We start from the raw sequence: 19,854 nt of genomic DNA on the forward strand, positions 1-19,854 counted from the left end.
TCACCTCAGAGGGCATAAATTCAAATTGACGAAAGACAATCGTGGAATAAATGTGTGGAAATTTGCCTTTAGCCAGTGGGTGGTTGATAGTTGATCTGTCGTTGTGGAAGTTGATAGCTTAAATAAATTCAAGGCAGCACTAGACAAGCTTTTGCATCCTATGCCTTGCTTTCTTGCATTCTATGCCTCTACTAATGCTAAAATCTAAAGAATGCCAAAGGTTAAATAAAGCTAAGTGGAAATTTTAGAGTGTGTGAAATGGGAGAAAACTGGACCTTTCTTAGATACTGTTAGTAAAAACAATACCTAAGAAAAGTCTGTAATCAAGATGAAGAATTAGACACAAGATGGAAATAAATAACAGACTTAATAAAGCATGAAGTGTAGAATCTTCACTTAAGGTGTTAGGATAGATTAAAAAAAAATAAGCAAATGGAATCAATGGCAAGACAATATTACAAATAAAAAAAAAAAAGAATAAATCTTGAAGTAAAAAATATCCAGTCAAAGGTAAGTGAAAGAAACTTAAGATGGTTTGAAATAGTAAAACTCAAAGGTAGACCAACAGGAAGACAGATGGTGTTGTTGTTATTTGGTTTTTAGGAGCATTAGCAACTAAGGCCATATTGCTCCAAGGATATGCAGTGGTCATTCCCTGACCTTTCCGCGTCTCACGGTGGCTCACAGGCTCGAACCCTAGTCTAATCAAGAAGCATGTGCTACGCACTGCTGCTCCTGCCCACCTGGATTGGGAGGTGCCAAGACAGATGGTGATACACAAGCATCAGAAGAAAGCAAGCTTACTACGGTTATGGCTAAAAAGGCCACAATGAAATAGGAAAATTCAGACAGTGCATTGCTGAGAGTCCAGAAAAACTGACTACCATCACAGTGACTGTACACTAACTGGATGTAATATATTCGGTTGATACTGATTCCTTTTATCCATAGATTAGATTTTAAAAAATATATGCTTGCAGAAATGACAAAATATACATCGTATTCAAATGACTTTTTCAAGATTTAACAAAATTAATTGTCAATAACATTTTTTTTTTTTTTAATGTAATAAAAAAAGAAGTGGAACAGAGCTATTTGTCTGCCAACATCCTATCAGCTCACAAGCTAATGGCACCCTTTCATTTTTATTAATGAATTTTATTAGTGCTTATTAAAAAAGCCTTCAAAGAAACACATACCCTTCATCATCTGGTAATCTGTTGAGAAACATGTCACTATATGATGCAATCACCAAGCAGATGTTACTCAAGAAATTATTGCATCCAAGATCCATAAATTCCAGGATATCCTAATACATATAATGCATATAATTTTAGTATACATCTTTCACTTAAAAAATACAAAACATCTAACAGAATAATTAAAAAATTAGATACAAACTTATCATAAAGCTAGAAGAGTGATTCACAAACTTTCCCACTTTTGCAGACTGTACAATTATAATATAAATTTTAGAAACTAATGCCAAATATAGTATACTGTTTCTATCTGCTATTTTTAAATCTAGTGGCACTGGTTCGCAGACTGGCAATGGGTGTTTCTCAATAAAATTTTTAATACATATTCATGTGGCATAAGATGTTTATTTTATTATTATTAATCTTTAAGATGGTCAATCCAAAAGGCCTAGGGGACAGAACCATCAAGGACACCATTCCACAACTTCCAAATGATGGAAACTATTCTTGGTCAACTTAAACCCCAAGGGAGATAAGTATGCCATTCCATACATCCCAGGCATAAAACACATGATATAAAAGAGTCAACAAATCACATGCAACCTGCGAGATTCACTGTATTTCTTTCAGTGTTCCTGTAGCTCAGTATATGTAAGCAAACCTAACATATCAGAAACAGCTGCAATGTCTTGGACTGAAGAGCACTGTAGTACTTCAATAATAACAAAGTCTTTCACCTTACTCTTTCTATTGACGATGAATGTTTAAAGAATCATTCTTTATTTAATGTTTTTGGATTACCATCATAAACAAAATCATGGGGTAACTTCTGATCATTCCCATCTCAACTTATTCCAAGTCAAAATAATGAAGAATTTCAAGAAACAAAAACAAGCCTTTCCCAGAACTTCATCCAACAGTTCCTGACTTGGGCAACTCAAAGAAATCCAGCTTTAAAAACCATGAAAAATAATTTTAAGATGAAATAATTCACATTTAGAAATAATTATAAAGCATAACATTTCTAATAGCTAAATTTAGATTTAAGTTTAAAACAGGTTTTCGTGTCATAATTCTTTTAACCTACTTTAAAATTTGTGTAGCTTAATTATATTCAATAATCTTGTGTAAGAATCAATCATCAGTAGCAGATTAACTTAGTCCCTGGCCCTGAACGGCATTTCTCACCCTAATATTGTCAGCTACTATTTCTTACAATCAACATTTAAATCTTTCCAGGAAAGTTTGGAGGATTTAAATGTTGACTGGCAGAACTCTGCTCTTACTGGCCAACTATCTGGGATATGTAAAGGTAAATCAACAACTTTCCATCCAGTCTGTCTCAGTTAACAGCTGATCACTGAGCTTTCCACATTTGTAAGGTAATTTTTTTTTTCATAACTATGATGGTTAATTAATAAATTCTGTTAGATATGCAGATAAAACTAGAGATAAAATTGCATCTTATCTCTTCGATGCACAATAATTCTTCCTTAATTATTGCAAGCCCGATAACAAGACAAGACATAATAGCATCTTGAAACAGCTTTTAGTCACTAAGACCACTGGTAACACTCATTATAAAAACAAAACCCCCCTTTCCTGCTCTTACAGTAGTTATTTCTTTAAATAGATTTCATATTAATATCTGATAACTGCTTGCCAGTAGTTCCTTTACTTGTAGATTCATAATATCCAATGAAATTTTCAGAAATGTTTCATGAAACCAGAAGGCACTGAGGTATCCCCAATAAAATTCTTAATACAGGCAACCCCCGTATAACACGGTACTTCTACAACACGGTTTCACTCTAACACAATTCATAAATTGCAGCAATCCTCGCACAACATGGTACTTATATAACATGGTTAGAGAATTTCGGCAAACCTCGCATAACAGGGTATTTTTGAGCTTTCAGGGAAAACCCTGATATTATGTTGGATGTAATTGTTCAACATTTCCACTCTTTTTTAATCCCCACTGATGACTCGCTAGTCAAAAAAATATATATATATTGAAAAATCCCTGTTTTTTTTTTTTTTTTTTTTTTTTGGGGAAATCCCCGTGTTATGTTCTGTGCTATTGAACTTGTGTAAAATCAACATTTCAAAGTTTTATTACTATTGGATAGTACACCAGGTCATCCAAAAGATTTAAGTCATCCAAACATTGAAGTTATGTTTCTACCCTCACAGTTGTACTAGGTTAATACAACTTCTTTCATTCATTAGTATTAGTAGAAGCAGACAATTCCAGAAAGCAAGCTTATGCAGCATCAGTCAAAAAAACCCTCCCATTTCACCCCCCCATTCGTTTCAAATGCCTGTCCAGCTCAGCCTTAAATTTATTTAGGCTATCAACTTCCACAACAAAATTTGGAAGTCTGTTCCACCAATCAACTACCTGCTGGCTAAAGGGAAATTCCCGCACATCTATTCTACAACTGTCTTTCCTCAATTTGGAATTGTGGCCCCCCTCAGGTTCTTAATCTGAGCAAGAGGAAGAATCCCATCAGCATTCAGCTTGTCAACCCATTCAAGGCCTTATACACCTCAATCAGATCACCTGGCAGATGCCTACTCTCCAGGTGCTGCAATTTGCAGAACTTAAGCCTTTATTGGTAAGAGCACCCCTTTCTTCCCCTCACCAATCTTGTTGCCCTTCTTTGTACTCGTTCTAACAACTCTACATCCTTCCAAAAAAAAAATTAGGGCTCCAGACCTGTACACAGTACTCTAGGTGTGGCCTGACCATTGCCTTGTATAATGGGATAATCACCTCCCTGTCCTTGCTAGCAAAATTCCTATATATCATTGACAAGACTTCATGACCTGCCCTGGAAGCCCATCTGCACTGCTCAGCAAACTTCATATTTGACTGCACAATTACTCCCAGGTCTTTTTCACCTTCCACTTCCCTGAGTGCAGTACCACATAGTTGGTACATTTCTCTTCGGTTATTGCTACCCATATGCAGTACTTTGCTTTTGTCAATGTTCAACTTCAGTTACCACTTCTCAGCACATTTTCCCAACTTATCAAGATCCAGTTTGAGTAGCATACTGTCTTTACTGTCGTTAACAACCCTGCCAACTTTGTACCATCTGCAAACTTGGACATTAAACCTGATATACCTTCATCAATATCACTGATAGATATACAAAACAACAATGGGCCCAACACCGAACCCTGGGAAACTCCGCTAATAACATTTGTCCACGAAGTGCAGTGTCCATTGATTACCACTCTCTGTCGTCTCCCACTCAACCATCCCTTTATCCATTGTAGCAACTTACCCTTAATGCCATACCTCTCCAATTCGTACAGCAGTCTTCCATGTGCAATAGTATCAAATGCTTTCTTGAAATCCAAGTATATGATATCAAAATTATTTTTGGCATTCAGTTCCTTTAAGACCACAACACAGTATCCAATCAAGTTGGTCAGACAAGACCTCCCTTTAACAAACCTATGCTGTGTCTTAACTATTACTGCAGTCTTGTCTAGATGATCCTGCGATGCTTCTTTAACCAGTGATTCCATTATTTTTCCCAGAACACAAGTTAAACTAACAGGTCTGTAGTTACCTGCGTCACCTTTTGAACTCCCTTTGTGAATTGGTGATACATTTGCACACCTCCAGTCCATGGGGACCTCCCCTGAGTCCAAGGAAGCTCTCATAATTATGGCTAAGGGATTGCTTACTTCCTTTGCCACCTCCTTTAATATAATGGATAGATCCCATACACTCCAGGTGCCTTCCTTATGTTTAACTTCAACAATTTCTTCTCCACTTTGCTCTCAGTTATTACAAAATCACTTAACTCCCTGTTAGAGTTTGATAAACTTCTGGCACTCCCCTCATTGAATAACTCCTCATGTGTGAATGTAGATGCAAAATACTCATTCAGTTTATCAGCTACCTGAGCATGATCATCAATATAGTCAAACCATCTATGTTAAGTAGTCCAATCTGATTCATCCCTTTCCTTCTAGAGTTCACATAAGTAAAGAACTCTTTGCTGTTTTTTTTTGCATCCTTTGCCAAAGATTTCTCGTAATCTGCCTTCGCCTGGCTAATCTCCTTTGTGACTTAATTACAGACTAGTTTATAGTTGCCATAGGCTTCTGTGTCACCTGATACTTTATATGCATCCCTTTCATTCTTCTCTGCGACGAGCCTCATTATAATTCATCTGACATCCATTTAGGCCTAAATCTTGAACAGTATTTTCTTAGTTGGAATGAAAAACCTAGTAGCTTCCAAGATTAATTCTTTGAATCCTCATTTTGAATTTGCTGTTGGTAACATCATCAGTTGGTTCCACCGTATAGAATTTAAAAACTGTCTCAGACCACCATAATCACCTTTACGAAAGCAAAAACCCTTCCCTTTACCCTTGATGGTAGTTACCTCTTTGAGTAAATCCCACTTCAGCACACTGTGATCACTGCCACCTAGTGGTTCCTTTATCTGTAGATTCCTGATGCATGAAGAATCACTACTGATAATCAGATCAGGAGTATTACTCACTCTAGTTGCCTCCCGAACATGCTGCTGTAGAAAACAATCATCCAATAAATCCACAGCCTTGCTAGTGGATTTATTGGATGGATGTGAGTGACCAACCCACAAATTCCAGTCAATATCCAGGAAATTAAAATCCTCCATTATAAGACACTCTAATTTACTGGCCTACTGCACAATTGCTCATTATACTCATCAGATTCATTAGGCCAATAACACACACCTACACTCATTTTTCCTTTCCCAGTGCTTGCACTTTCATGATGGTGGGATTGTTAGTAATCCTGGGTATAACCTCCATGCACAAGCAGCACACTGTGGGTGACCACCCAGGTGTGAATCAATGTAAGCAGGGGTCAAGATGTGGCCTTTATTCGACACTCCATGTCACACCAAACAGACTCAACATTGCATTGTCCACCCACATCAATTGGATGCACTTCCTTAGATTTTATGTGTTTCTTAACTAACAGCATAACCCCTCCTCCCTTCCTGTCCTGTTTATCCTTTCTGTACATATTGTACTCCCCAAATTCCAGTTCTGCACTGCTTATTGCCATTGCCAACAATATCTGCCATTGATGTCTTGACTAGCACTTCAAGCTCATCAAATTTATTAACTATACTCCTAGCATTGGTGTACATGTAAGTATACATGCACCTGTTCTTACTCAGCCATTAGATCACAGCATTATATCCACCTTTAAAACTCATTACATTAGAAAATCGTTACAATGGATTTTGGAAAAAAATTGATTCTGAATCTATTGAAGTAATGGAGGCATGGAAACATTTCTCAACTGTGGATTGTATCAGAATCATAGCTTTATCACTCAAAGAAGTAAAACCGTCAATGTTAAATGCTTGTGGAAAAATGTATGGCCAGAGTCAGTTCATTCAATAAATATGGTCGAACTGGTAGAAAATGGAATCGGTGGGATAGTAAAACTTTCTACATCAGTAGGAGGGGGTTTTGATGATATGACTACTTGAGCCCTTTGGCACACAAGAGCCTTAGATGCTAATGTGCCATAAAACTACTAATAAACAAGCAACCAACTGAAGCCATCATGGGTAACACAGTTGATAGAATCGCTCTCCTCCCCACACCCAGTGGAAAAGAACTGAATTTGAATCCCATCGATGATGGGGGGGGAGGATTTTTATGGGTCTTTTTCACAACGTGGCTGAGTTAGTCAGGCTCAGGTGAGGGTAGCATGGTTCGAAGCAGATGTGGTCGGAATGGCATCAGAGGTAAAACCAAATCAATTCAGAGGATGATAGCACACATGAAAATTCTAACCTTCCAAATTTTACACTGAAAAGCATACATTAAGGCATAAAGTTAGCCGAGCTATTAGAATCTTATTTTTTGAAAGCAAATGATCCTTGAATGAAAGGAGCGCAAAGTTGAAAAGGGAGCTTCAAAAATGTTTACATCCATACAATGAAATTGACAAAGTTTTATCAAGCAAAAGCAAACAAAACCAGATGATTGATTTTTTTTAAAGAGAGCAGAAGGTACACAAAATCTAGAATGGTGTATTTGTATTTTTGTTAACATTTTATTAACGAAATAGTGTCTTTTTGTTAGATTTTGGAACGTAACCTCCCTTTCTGTACTTTTCTTAGTCCTGTATAAAACGGTTTCGCACAACATGACATTTTATAGGAACCTAACTACCATGTTATACGAGGGTTACCTGTACATAATCCATGGTGTGGTATAAGAGTTGTCTGCTTCGTTTTTATTAAGACAGCAGACTCTTGATTTACCGGGATCAGATTAACCGGGACACTTTAAGACTCCAAATTAAAAAAAAAAAGACCAAATTTTTAGTTTGTTTTAGTGCGTCGCGTCAATTGCTGTGTTCCGTCGCACCACAAAAGGACAAATTTTGTTTCGTTATTTATGTCAGGGATGTCAAAATTTTTTTATAGTAAATATTTTTTTTGTTTAGAAATCGCGAAAATGATGGGAAAACGCAAAAGAGTTGCGCTTTCAATTAAACAAAGACTTGAAATTATTCAAAAGTTTGAAAATGGTGCATCCGTTAAATCTCTAATGAACAATTATAATGTTGGTGACCAAACCATACACCACACTGTAAAAAATAAAGGGAAGCATCGTATTGGACACACCACTAGTACGTGGTAAGTTTTTTATCTATCGGCATATTTTTTTAGGTTACTGAACATTTTTTGATACAGTAAATCCTCAACTTATGCCAACTACGGATTTATGTAGAATAAGTGACAGCAGTGCTAGTAAATCTACCAACAAAAGGAATGTGATCGATTTGGATCAGAAAATTAAACTAATAAGATTGTATGAAAATGGTCAAATATTAACAAGTATCGCGCTGAATTCAGATTTGTCAATAATAATATAGTAGCAATATGTTATTAGTCATTCTCGAATTACGTAAAACTCGACGAAGTAAAGAAGTCCTGGAATGTATCTCTTACATATGTCGGGGACTTCTGTATTTTTGGATTAACAGGGAAATCGATTATCTGGGATTTGTTTTTTACCATCTATCCTGGAAAATCGAGAGTCTACTGTATCTAAGATAGTTATATATATATATATATATATATATATATATATATTCAACATTCAAATTCTGCTGGCATTATTATATTTATATAGGTCACACTTGGAAGTTTCTACATAGTTTTGTAGCAGTGTAATCAGTATCAGAAGAGGCCTAGAAACTATAATTTACAGAAATATAAAAGTGTTTTAATAATGTCATTTTATCACATAGTACATAACAATCTAAAAGAGTGTAGTTTGTACTGCCATTAAATAAACAGTTTGTATGTATTGTTATTATTTTTATTAAATAATGCAGGACCTTGGTCCTTGAGGTTGTCACAGACATTCTCTCAGATATGCCAGACAAGCTGTACTTGCTACCTGAAAGTCTAAAACGCTGATGGAACTGATAATTGGGTGACATTCAAGTCAAGTGGACCCAATTTCGGCAAATTCCGGACAGTCTGTGACAGCAAAATCCTCTGCTTGCACTTTCACGATGGTGGGATTGTTAGTAATCCTGGGTATAACCTCCATGCACAAGCACACTGTGGGTGACCACCCAGGTGTGAACCAATGTAAGCAGGGGTCAAGATGTGGCCTTTATTCGACACTCCACTTTAAAATCCCGTTCTTTATCTAAACCTTGGTTTTCCAATAAATGTGCTAAAGCTGTTCAAGAGAAGAACGTTGTATATCGTAATTGGCTTGTTTCCAATTCTTCAGTTTCATTTTCTGCCTACACCAAAGCTTGCAACAATTGTAAAGCAGTTATTAATCAGTCCAAACTAGATTTTGAACAGGCTAAGAGTACAAAACTTGCTTCTTGCCCTAATGGTAGCCGAGCATTCTGTTCTCTTGCCAAAGCCGCAACTTTTGCCCATCTCTGCTCCCATCCTCTGTCAAAACCAGATGGTTCTGTTGTCACTTCAGCCAAAGATAAAGCTGACCTGCTAGCATCCCATTTTTCTTCCAATTCATATATTAATGATCTTGGTAAAATACCTCCCACCATTCACAACATGCTCCATTTAATGTCTCCTGTGGTCTTCCACCAAAAGGATGTCAGAAGGATTTTGATGAATCTTCATGCTAAGAAAGCTCCAGGTCCTGGTGGTATTTATCCACTTGTTCTCAAAACCTGTGCTCCTGAACTTACTCCTGTTCTTTGCCACCTTTTTTCACTTTCTTATTCCAAAAGTATTTTTCCTTCTGCTTGGAAATTTGCTCATATCCAGCCAGTTCCTAAAAAGGGTGACAAATCCCTCCCATCTAATTACTGTCCCATTGCAATTACTTCTACTCTTTCTAAAGCAATGGAGAAATCAAGTAACCGCCAACTCTTAAACTACCTAGAAACCTTCCGTCTGATCAACAATCGTCAGTATGGATTCCGTCAGTGTCGATCCACTGGTGATATTGTGGCTTATGTTACTCATTTATGGACAAATTCAAGGGAAAAGTTCATGAAACACAAGCAGTTGCTGTTGACATCTCAAAGGCTTTCGATCGTGTATGGCATAAAGGTCTTCTAAACAAGCTTCCATCTTATGGTTTGTCAACCGTTTTTTGTAATTGGTTATACAGTTTTCTCTCTGATTGCTCACTGAGGGTGATGGTAGATGGCTCTGTGTCTTCTAACTTCACTAATGCTGGTGGCTCCCAAGATTCAGTTCTTTCCCCCGCTCTTTTCCTCTTGTATATTAATGACCTTCTTCCATTAACTGGAAATCCTATCCATAGTTTTGCCGATGATAGCACATTGCATTCCACTTTCCATTTTGAAAAACCTTTCCCTGGTCAATGAGCTTCAACTTCTCGAATATCCGCTACCAATTCCTTAAATGCCGATATCCGGGTAATTCTCCAGTGGGGCAAAGACAACTTAGTTGATTTCAATCCTTCTAAAACTCAATCTTGTCTTATATCTTGCAAAAAGGATTCTTCTGCTCCTATGGTTATCTTTGGTGACACTCCGATTTCTAGGCAAAATGATATATCTCTTTTGTGGATTACTGTGACTTCTAATCTCTCTTGGCACAAGCACAATACAAATATTGCTTCCTCTGCAACTAAAAAACTGGGTTTTCTCTTTCGCTCTCAATGTTACTTTTCTTCCAAATAGCTGTTCACTCTGTACAAATCACAAATCTGCCCTACCATGGAATATTGTTTCTACATCTGGGGCGGTGCCCCCAAAACCTCTCTCAGGCTTCTAGATTCCATTCAGAAGAGGGCAGTTAGGTTAATTAATGTCTCCTCTCTAATAGAGTCTTTCCACTCACTGTCTCATAGACGTACTGTTTCTGCTGCATGACTTTTCTACTGATACTTCCATCGGCACTGTTCTTCTGAATTGGCTTCTATAATTCCCGCTCTCTCTTTCAAAACAATCTGAATACGTGCCGCCAGCAGCCAACATCCATTTACTGTCCAACTTCAAACTCACAGAACCAACTTTTCATCTTCCTCGTTTATTCATTCAACTGCCGCTTTCTGGAACAGCCTACCTTCATATGTATTTCCTGAAAATTACAGTCTACAGAAGTTCAAGTCTAATGTCAACAAATATATTCTTTCATCTCATCAACCTCCAACCCAAGCACGGTACTAAGTACTATAGGTTCTAATACCTCTCATGTTTGGGATTTTCATAAAAAAAAAAAAAAAACCGATGATCTAGACAGAAATGCAGTTACACTGCAGTCAGAGCATGATTCTGTTAAGAGGCAATCTTGTGCGACCAATCTGATTGGCTACTATGACAAAGTAACACAAGCACTGGATGCAAAAAAAGTAATTTTGATATTGTATACTTATATTTCAGAAACGTTTTTGATGCTCTCACATATAAAAGACAGATATACAAATTGGAGCACTGTGGAATTAAAGGCAAGTTGCTGCTATAGATAAAGGGATGGTCGAGTGGGAGAAGACAGAGTGGTTATCAATGGGCACTGCTCTTCTTGGAGTAATGTTATCAGTGGATCCCCCAGGGTTCAGTGTGTTGCATTATAGTGATGAAAGTGGAAGAGACAACAGGAATCATAGAAGATTCCAATCTCAATATTGAAGGAAGCAGTAATGTTGTCAGAGGCTAATGTGTTGTCACTATTTTCTATAAGATTGTTTATGATAAAAAGAAGAATGCAACTCCTCAACTTTCTTTGAATGAATATTTCAAACAGGAATAGTATAGCAGTTATGTACACTAATTGTATTTATTCATATTTCATTTTAAATTCAAAAATCTCTTTGGGAACATATCTCAGCAAGTTATATAACTTTATATGGGAATTTAATATTTGATTAACATATTGTGTTTTTCAACAACATATTGTGTGCATTAATGAGCTAGGTTTACTGCAAAAATGACTATTTTCAAAAGTAAAAAAAGTATAAAAACATAAAAGTGTATGAATTTATTTGAACTAGAGATTTTCTGAGAAATATACCAAAATGGAAAATAAGTGAATTTTAAGGAAAAAAAAACTTAAATTCAAAATGACCCAAAATAAATAAAAATAAAATTTTTAAAATTAATTCCTTCCTTTTAATTTTAAGAAAGGAATGTACGGACATTAAGTTATCTTACCACTGGGATATTCTTCATATATGTATCAGATGACTTTCCATCTTCTGCTTTAAGCAATTCTTCTCCACTCTGCAGCCTTACCTGGCGATCTAGTTCTGAAAGATCAGCATCCAATTTTTCACGGGTGCTGAAATGAAAAAGAGATCTATTATATATCTTATTATATTATGAGATAAAAGTAAAGTATAATGAATTAAAAAAACGAATTAAAAGGGAGAAGAAAAACTTAAGATGAAGTAGAATGAAATATTTAACTGCCTGGGTCATTTTAAGTTAGGCAGAAGGTTGGATACACATGGAAGAGGGGGACTTAAGAACTCTGCAAGATACAGTATATGCCATTTGGCACAGGGAAGCCCTAGGCTTTTGCTGCACCAGCCAAAAATAATAATAAAGAAATAAATATATAAATATAATAAATAAATAAATATTGACAAATTTTGTGGAAAAATAAGGGAAAGTTCCAAATATTGCTGATAGGATTGTAAAACCAAGATCATTTCTCTAAAATTTATATAATTTTAGTAAATTAAACTATAATTTTGCATTACAATCCTTATTGTAATAAAAAGATAGTGTAATGGGCCTAAGTTATGTGTGAAAGATGTTAAAGGAAACCCTGTGAAGATTTGGGGGAAAGATGTGGCAGGCAGAAAAATGTTTTTGGCTTTTAAGTAAAATCTTAGATCATTGAAAAAAAAAAAAAAAAAAATGTAACTAAGGTAATTAAAAATAATGAAGGCAAGTTTCATGGACAGAGCACATATCAAACAGTGATGCCCTACACAGAATGAGAATGAGAACACAAATATCTTTACTAATAGAAATGATTCATGCTAAGAGTAACAACTGGACAAAGAACACTGACAATCTTTTTTTTCTTTTTTTATGTTTGTTGTTGGTGCATAGGCTTCTGTGGCCATAATGCACCTCCCAAGGTTTTTTGCACTACTCTGATCCAAGCCCGAGAGGGGGATTCGAACCCGCAACCTTTGGTTTGCCAGGCAGGCACTTTTCCACCCGGGGCTAGCCTGGTCGGCACACTGACAATCCTCGAGGGAAAGATTGTGGGGAAAAAGGTCAAGAGGAAGGAGAAGAAGAGCGTGGTTTTACGACATAAGGATCTGGACAAGGTCACTAAACTACAGTGAGACCAAGAGGAAAGCTTGTGATAGAGGGAAATGGAGAGACATGATGCTGCACCCTCACATCGAGGAAACCACATAAAGAAAAAAAAAGAAGGCAAGTTAAAATAGAAGTATGTATTAGAAATCTGTTGTAACTACACTGATGAAATGCTAAATCAAGAAAATTAAAACATTACTACAGAAGAGAAAAAATTGAAATGGAGATAGACTGATTGATAGATAGATCGATCGATACTGTTATTTCTGGAGCAAGGGCTACTTAGGCCATATTGTGCCTATCAACGAGATGAAGATCACAAAGGGTGAGTGACTGTAAAACAGTCAGAAACAGTCACATAGATATATCCATTTTAGGAAGCAGAAGAATTCTGTGAGATTTGCATCATTATCAATGATACGGTGAAGTGTCAAACAAGGATTCTTCAAAATTTCTTAAAAAACTGAATGAGGCTTTTTGGGCAGAATGAGTGTATAACGTACATTCAACAAGAATGTGCTTCAGTGTGAGCAGAGTATTGCAGCACCTACACTGCTTTTAAGACGAGTGAGCTGACTGTGACCGATTTGTGCTCTGGCTAAGTAACTTCTTCCTTTCTGTTTTTACATGGTTGGTTTTTTTTTTTTTTAGGAGCATTAGCAACTAAGGCCATATTGCTCCGGGGATATGCGGTGGTCATTCACTGACCTTTCCACATCCTCCATATTTGGTAGCTCATGGACTCGAACCCCGGTCTAATCAAGAAGCATGTGCTACGCACTGCTGCTCCTGCCCACCTGGCTACAGAGGAGCCTTCTGTTTACATGGAAACTGGAGGCCCATAACTGTGGTAAAGATTTTATTTGAAGAAATTTGTTGTGTGTTTGAGCTTGCCATAGACACATCCATTGTTCCTCACATATACTTCTTATATTGGATCTATAGTCAATATACAGAGAGTAATAATCTGGCAATGCTCTGTTGGATGAATCTTTTGCTGCATAATCCTGATTTCTTTCCCTGCTATTCCAGTGTGGCCTGGGATCCAGCAAAATATGACTACTTGCTTGTGATCCTGGATTTGCATCATCTGAGTTTTTATTGTTTTTATTAAAAGGATGCATCAGTGAGAAGAAATTTTGTAAGGCTAAAAGTGCACTCTGTAATCTGTATATATTACACTTTTTTGAATGGACAGAGGGAGAATATTTTCTAAGGCAACCTTGATGGCATATAATTCAGCTGTATAACTGCTGCATTCAGTGGGAAGTGAAACAGATGGTGTTAAGGGGGACGGTGGCTGCAGCACCGACTCTACTCTCTGACTTTGATCCATCAAGTTTATATTTTTGTAAAATGTGGGTAACTTTGTGTGTGAACAGTATGGAGTAGTTGTATTTGGGATACTTACAAATTAACACACGACACAGAAGCCTATGATAGATACAAGTGGATATGCAACCAAGTTACAAAGGAGGTTAGGCAGGCGAAGGCAGATTACGAGAAATCCTTGGCAAGGGATGCAAAGAAAAACATCAAAGAGTTCTTTACTTATGTAAACTCTAGAAGGAAGGGGATGAATCAGATTGGTCCACTTGATATTGATGGGTCAACTGTTGATGATCCTGCTCAGGTAGCTAACAAACTAAATGAATATTTTGCATCGACATTCACACATGAGGAGTTATTCAGCGAGGGGAATGCCAGAGGTGTATTCAACTCTAGCAGTAATCTACAGAATCTTGAAATAACTGGGAGTAAAGTGGAGGAGAAACTGTTGAAGATAAACACAAGAAAGGCACCCGGGGTGGATGGGATCTATCCAGTTATATTAAAGGAGGCAGCAAAGGAAGTAAGCAAACCCTTAGCCATAATTATGAGAGCTTCCTTGGACTCAGGGGAGGTACCCATAGACTGGAAATGTGCAAATGTGACCCCAATTCACAAAGGAGGATCAAAGGCTGATGCAAGTAATTATAGACCTGTGAGCTTAACTTCTGTTCCAGGAAAATTAATGGAGACACTGGTTAAAGAAGCACTGCAGGATCATTTAGACAAGACTTCAGTTATAGCTCAGACACAGCATGGTTTTGTTAAGGGGAAGTCTTGCCTGACCAATTTGATTGGATACTATGATGCAGTCACAAAAGAACTGGATGCAGGGAATAGCTTTGATATTATATACTTGGATCTTAGAAAGGCTTTTGATACTGTTGCACATGGAAGACTGCTACACAAATTGGAGCAGTGTGACACTGGAGGCAAATTGCTGCTATGGATAAAGGGGTGGTTGAGGGGGAGAAGACGGAGAGTGGTAATCAATGGACACTGCTCATCGTGGACTAATGTTATTAGTGGAGTCCCTCAGGGCTCAGTGTTGGGTCCATTATTGTTTTCTGTATTTATAAATGATATTGATGATGGTATATCAAGCTTAATGTCCAAGTTTGCAGACGATACAAAGGTTGGCAGGGTTGTCAAGGACACTACTGACACTATGCTACTGCAACAGGATCTGGAAAGGTTGAGCAGATGGGCTGAGAGGTGGCAAATGAAGTTTAACATTGATAAATGTAAAGTACTACACATGGGAAACAGCAACCCCAGAGCAACGTATCAACTCCGTGGTACTACACTGACAGTGGTAGAGAATGAAAGGGACTTGGGGGTGGTTGTGCAGGCAGATATGAAGTTCTCTGAGCAGTGCAGACGGGCTGCAAGAGTAGCTCATGGAGTATTGTCAATGATATACAGGAATTTTTCCAGCAGGGATAAGGAAGTGATTATTCCCTTGTATAAGGCAATGGTCAGGCCACACCTAGAGTACTGTATACAGGTCTGGAGGCCTCATTTCAAGAAGGATGTACAGCTGCTGGAACGAGTACAGAGAAGGGCAACAAGATTAGTGAATGGAACAAAGGGGTGCTCTTACGAAGAAAGGCTTAAGTTTTGCAAATTACAGTGTCTGGAGACTAGGCACCAGCGAGGTGATCTGATAGAGGTGTATAAAGCCTTGAATGGTTTGAGCATGCTCAATGCTGATGGGATTCTTCCTCTAGCTCAGAAAAATCACCTGAGAGGGCATAAATTCAAATTGAGGAAAGACAGATGTAGGATAGACGTGCGGAAATTTGCCTTTAGCCAGCGGGTGGTTGGTTGGTGGAACAGACTTCCATCCCTTGTAGTGGAGGTTGATAGCCTAAATAAGTTTAAGGCTCAGCTGGACAGGTATTTTGAACGAACAGAGGGGTGAAGTGGAAGTGGGTTTTTTTTTTTTTTTTTTGGCTGATGCTGCATAAGCTTGCTTTCTTGCATCAAATGCCTCTACTAATGCTAATGCCAATATTTGCAAGGGAATGTTTTCCCCAGTTTAGGAAATAAATGTCACAGGATGCTTTAATAGAAGACCATGGAGGATCTGAACTGTTTGGATCTTGAAGGACTTTGTCAAGATGTATATTCCGTGTTTATGATGAGGCCTGCAATCTGATACCAGTAGGATGAGCTGCCCTGGGTTTATTTCTATAGTACATTGTGGATAATTAAGTATCAGCCTAATGGGTGGATAGATAGACTTCGAATTTTGGCTGCATAGTTCAGAAGTAACATTTTTCGATTGAGGCTGAGGGGAGGTTCATGGTCTTCGACAGTGGCATAACTAGGGTGGACGGAGGGGGCAATCCATACCGGGGCGGCACTTTTCACATGGGACACAATTTTATTTTTCGACGATTCTTTTATTTATGTTAACTTAGTAATTTTTATTACTTAATTAATAATTAGTTTTTAATAGCTATACTTACAACTTTTTTTTTTTTTTTTTTGGTAGTTGTTGGCGCATCAGCTTCTGTGGCCATAATGCACCTCCCAAGGTTTTTGCAGTACTTTGATCCAAGCCCGAGGTGGGATTCGAACCCACGACCTTTGGGTTGCCAGGCAGGCAATTTACCCACCCGGCTAGCCCGGTCGGCATACTTACAACTAAAATAAAATATAAATATAACAAAACCGTTACATTTCTCTATCATACTATAATTCAAATTCTCAAAAATAAAACAATAAAACGCATGGCACGATGATTGCTTTATTGGTTTATTGCTTATATCGTGGCAGCTGTGTCTCAGCAGCAGCACCACACAGTCAGTTTAATTTATTTCCCTATACGTCGTTTTGACTTTTTGTAGTATTTTTGGTGTGTAGTGAGAGGGGCGGCAAAAGCTCTAGCTACAGTACAGGTCTTCGATATAAAAACTTTGTATTGTGATGTTCTATAAGTACCTATAGCAATCCTTGGGGAAAAAAGTTGAATATGGGCAAGCCATGCTAGCATGCTTTTCCTGGCAGAATCATACACCGGGGCACCATAATCAAGGCGAGATCTGATTAGGGCTCTACAAGTGCAGTAAGGTGCAACGACCTGCACCTAATGAGTAACTTCATTTTTTTCTGGCAAGCAGTCCATAGATATTTGCTGTATTCTGAGAAGTTCAATTTACTATCAAGATAGTTCAATTCAATATTAACCCTTGGCCTTGTGGCTGTGAAGGGCAATATTGGGATATATCAAATTGTATTATTATTATTGCAATAAGGATTTCTAAGAATCAGACCAAGGAGACAAATGCTGTTCACAACTGTGATAGGATGATTTGTTAAGTGTAGCTCTGGATCTAAATGCATCTTCCGTTTGTTACAAAAGTGAATGATTCTAGATTTCTGATAAGTCAGTTGGTAACCATTCTGCGCCATCCATAGCTCAATATTATCAATTAAGATTTGCAGTTGCCTCTAAATAAAGCTCATGTTCTGTGAGCTGCAGGAGACAGTCAGAACATCAGCACAGAGATATGAATTTAGTGCTGGGAATATTTTTAGTCATCTGATTATTCTTATTGCAAATAAGGTTGCACTGAGAACAGAGCCCAGAGGGACTCTTTCTTGTATATACATTTGCAAAAGGACTTGCCAATAGTGAACTTTAAATGTCCTATGCTGAAGGAAATTCTGTATGAAATACAGTAAGTGGCCTCTGAGGTCAAGGGAATGATGATCTCTCTCAGGATATCAAAACATCAAGTGGTGTCAAAGGCCATCACTATGTTGAGGCATACCACGATGAGATGTTCATTTCGGATAAATGCATTTCTGACATTTGTTTCAGCTTTGTCCATGAAATCTAGAGATGACCGATTTTTTTCTGAATCCAAATTGGTTATGGGAGACCATATTTTGGGAATCAAAATACTATGTCTGTTGACGGTGTATCATTTTTCCTATGGTTTTACTTAAACAGCTGGTGAGAGAAATGGGTCTATAGTTATGAGGAATAGAGCAATCTTTCCCTGGTTTGGATATTGCCAGTACATAAGATTGATGCTAGGAACTGGGAAATTAATGTTCAATGAAGATGCAATTGTAGAAGGTCAGCAGAGAGGATAATGATTTATTATCTAAGCATTGTAGCATTATGTAATAAATTCCATCAGGGCCAGCAGCACTGTTTTTTGTAGTGGATATAGCCTCTTGAAGTTCAAACATAGTAAGTGATTGATTGTACAGTAAATAGGATGTGGTTCTGAAATTTAGGTGGGATTTTTCAGCTAAAGCATGACAGCTCCTGCCCATTCCAGCTGAAAAGTGGAGAGGATAATGGGGGATATTTGTGAGGTAATTGCTTTATTTTTCTCCATATTATTCTTGTGCCAATATTTTTATTAATTGTAGTTGCGAATTGAACCCAAGAGTCTCTTTTCGCTTTCTTCCTAATGTAGCAGGCCTTGGCTCTAAGTTTCTTGTAGTTTATGATTGGTGGTGGTAGATTGTTTCCAGAACAGATTTTGCATAGTTTTCTTCTTTTTTGACATTCTTATGATCCTCATTTCACCAATAATTTATGGTTCTATGGGTGCTTGACTGTGATTGTGGGATGGCAGTAGACACAGCTGCTAGAATCTGTTTTGTAATATGGTTGGCAACTATGTCAACTGGTTGAGATTTGATGATCTGATTGTCAAAGGATACATCAGAAGTATACTTTGCCCAATCTGCCTTGAAAAAATTTCCATTTTGTACAGTTTTCTGAAATTATGGAGTATGATGCTTGAATTTTACAGATTAATGGGTAGTGGTCACTGCTGAGAGAATGGAATACAAGCTAAACTGGAACTGGCAATGCATTCTCTTGGTCTTGTTTAACTAGAACCTTATATTTGTTAAGACACACACATATGGATCTCCTCTCACTCTATTTACCTCCTATTCCTTGTCTGTTCTAAGTGAAATCACTTGCATTTTCAGTTGTTTTAATCAATTACTATGAAGAAATTAAATAATGAAGTACATCGTTTAACTAAATAATGTACTTCATTCATATATTTTAAAGATTTTAAAATTTGAATTTTACAGCAATATTGTAGAAAAAAGCAATTTACATATATGTATATATATTTTTTTTATTTATGTAATATTATGTAAATACAATTTGGCATATTAAAGAGGTTTTGAATACAGCTGGTCAGAATGAGATAGAATTAAAATTGTTAATTATGAAGTGCATAGCATGTGTAAGGTGGATAAAAGCTGTCAGTAATGATACTATAAACTTACCATTTGTAATATTATCTCAGTTTTTAATTATTTGCTTTTTTTCTGCAATATTCTGCATCAACCTCTTATAAAATATGCAACATGTGATCTATAATTCAAACTAAATAAAATGGCACTAACACATAACAATCACATCCTTTAAATACTGTTGTTTGTTTCTGCTTCTACACTATTAAGGGAACATGGTAACACTTGACAATGGAAAATACACACACACAATGGTATTCTATTCACCTAAGTGAATTTGATTTGTCCAGAA

General features: G+C 37.1%; 1 protein-coding gene across 1 annotated transcript in view; it reads right to left on the reverse strand.

The window, feature by feature from the left end:
• Vps51 (vacuolar protein sorting 51) overlaps window positions 1–19,854 on the reverse strand; it is a 202,273-nt gene that overhangs the window by 114,531 nt on the left and 67,888 nt on the right. Inside the window, exons 8-9 of the mRNA XM_090385571.1 lie at window positions 11,865–11,991; window positions 1,200–1,309 (exon numbers count right to left, since the gene is read on the reverse strand). Of these exons, the coding sequence (XP_090241697.1) occupies window positions 1,200–1,309; window positions 11,865–11,991 (237 nt within the window). The remainder of the gene's footprint in view (window positions 1–1,199; window positions 1,310–11,864; window positions 11,992–19,854) is intronic.

Source organism: Mastigoproctus giganteus, chromosome 11 (assembly GCF_048544385.1).
Source record: "Mastigoproctus giganteus isolate SK-2022 chromosome 11, ASM4854438v1, whole genome shotgun sequence".
Taxonomy (NCBI): domain Eukaryota; kingdom Metazoa; phylum Arthropoda; class Arachnida; order Uropygi; family Thelyphonidae; genus Mastigoproctus; species Mastigoproctus giganteus.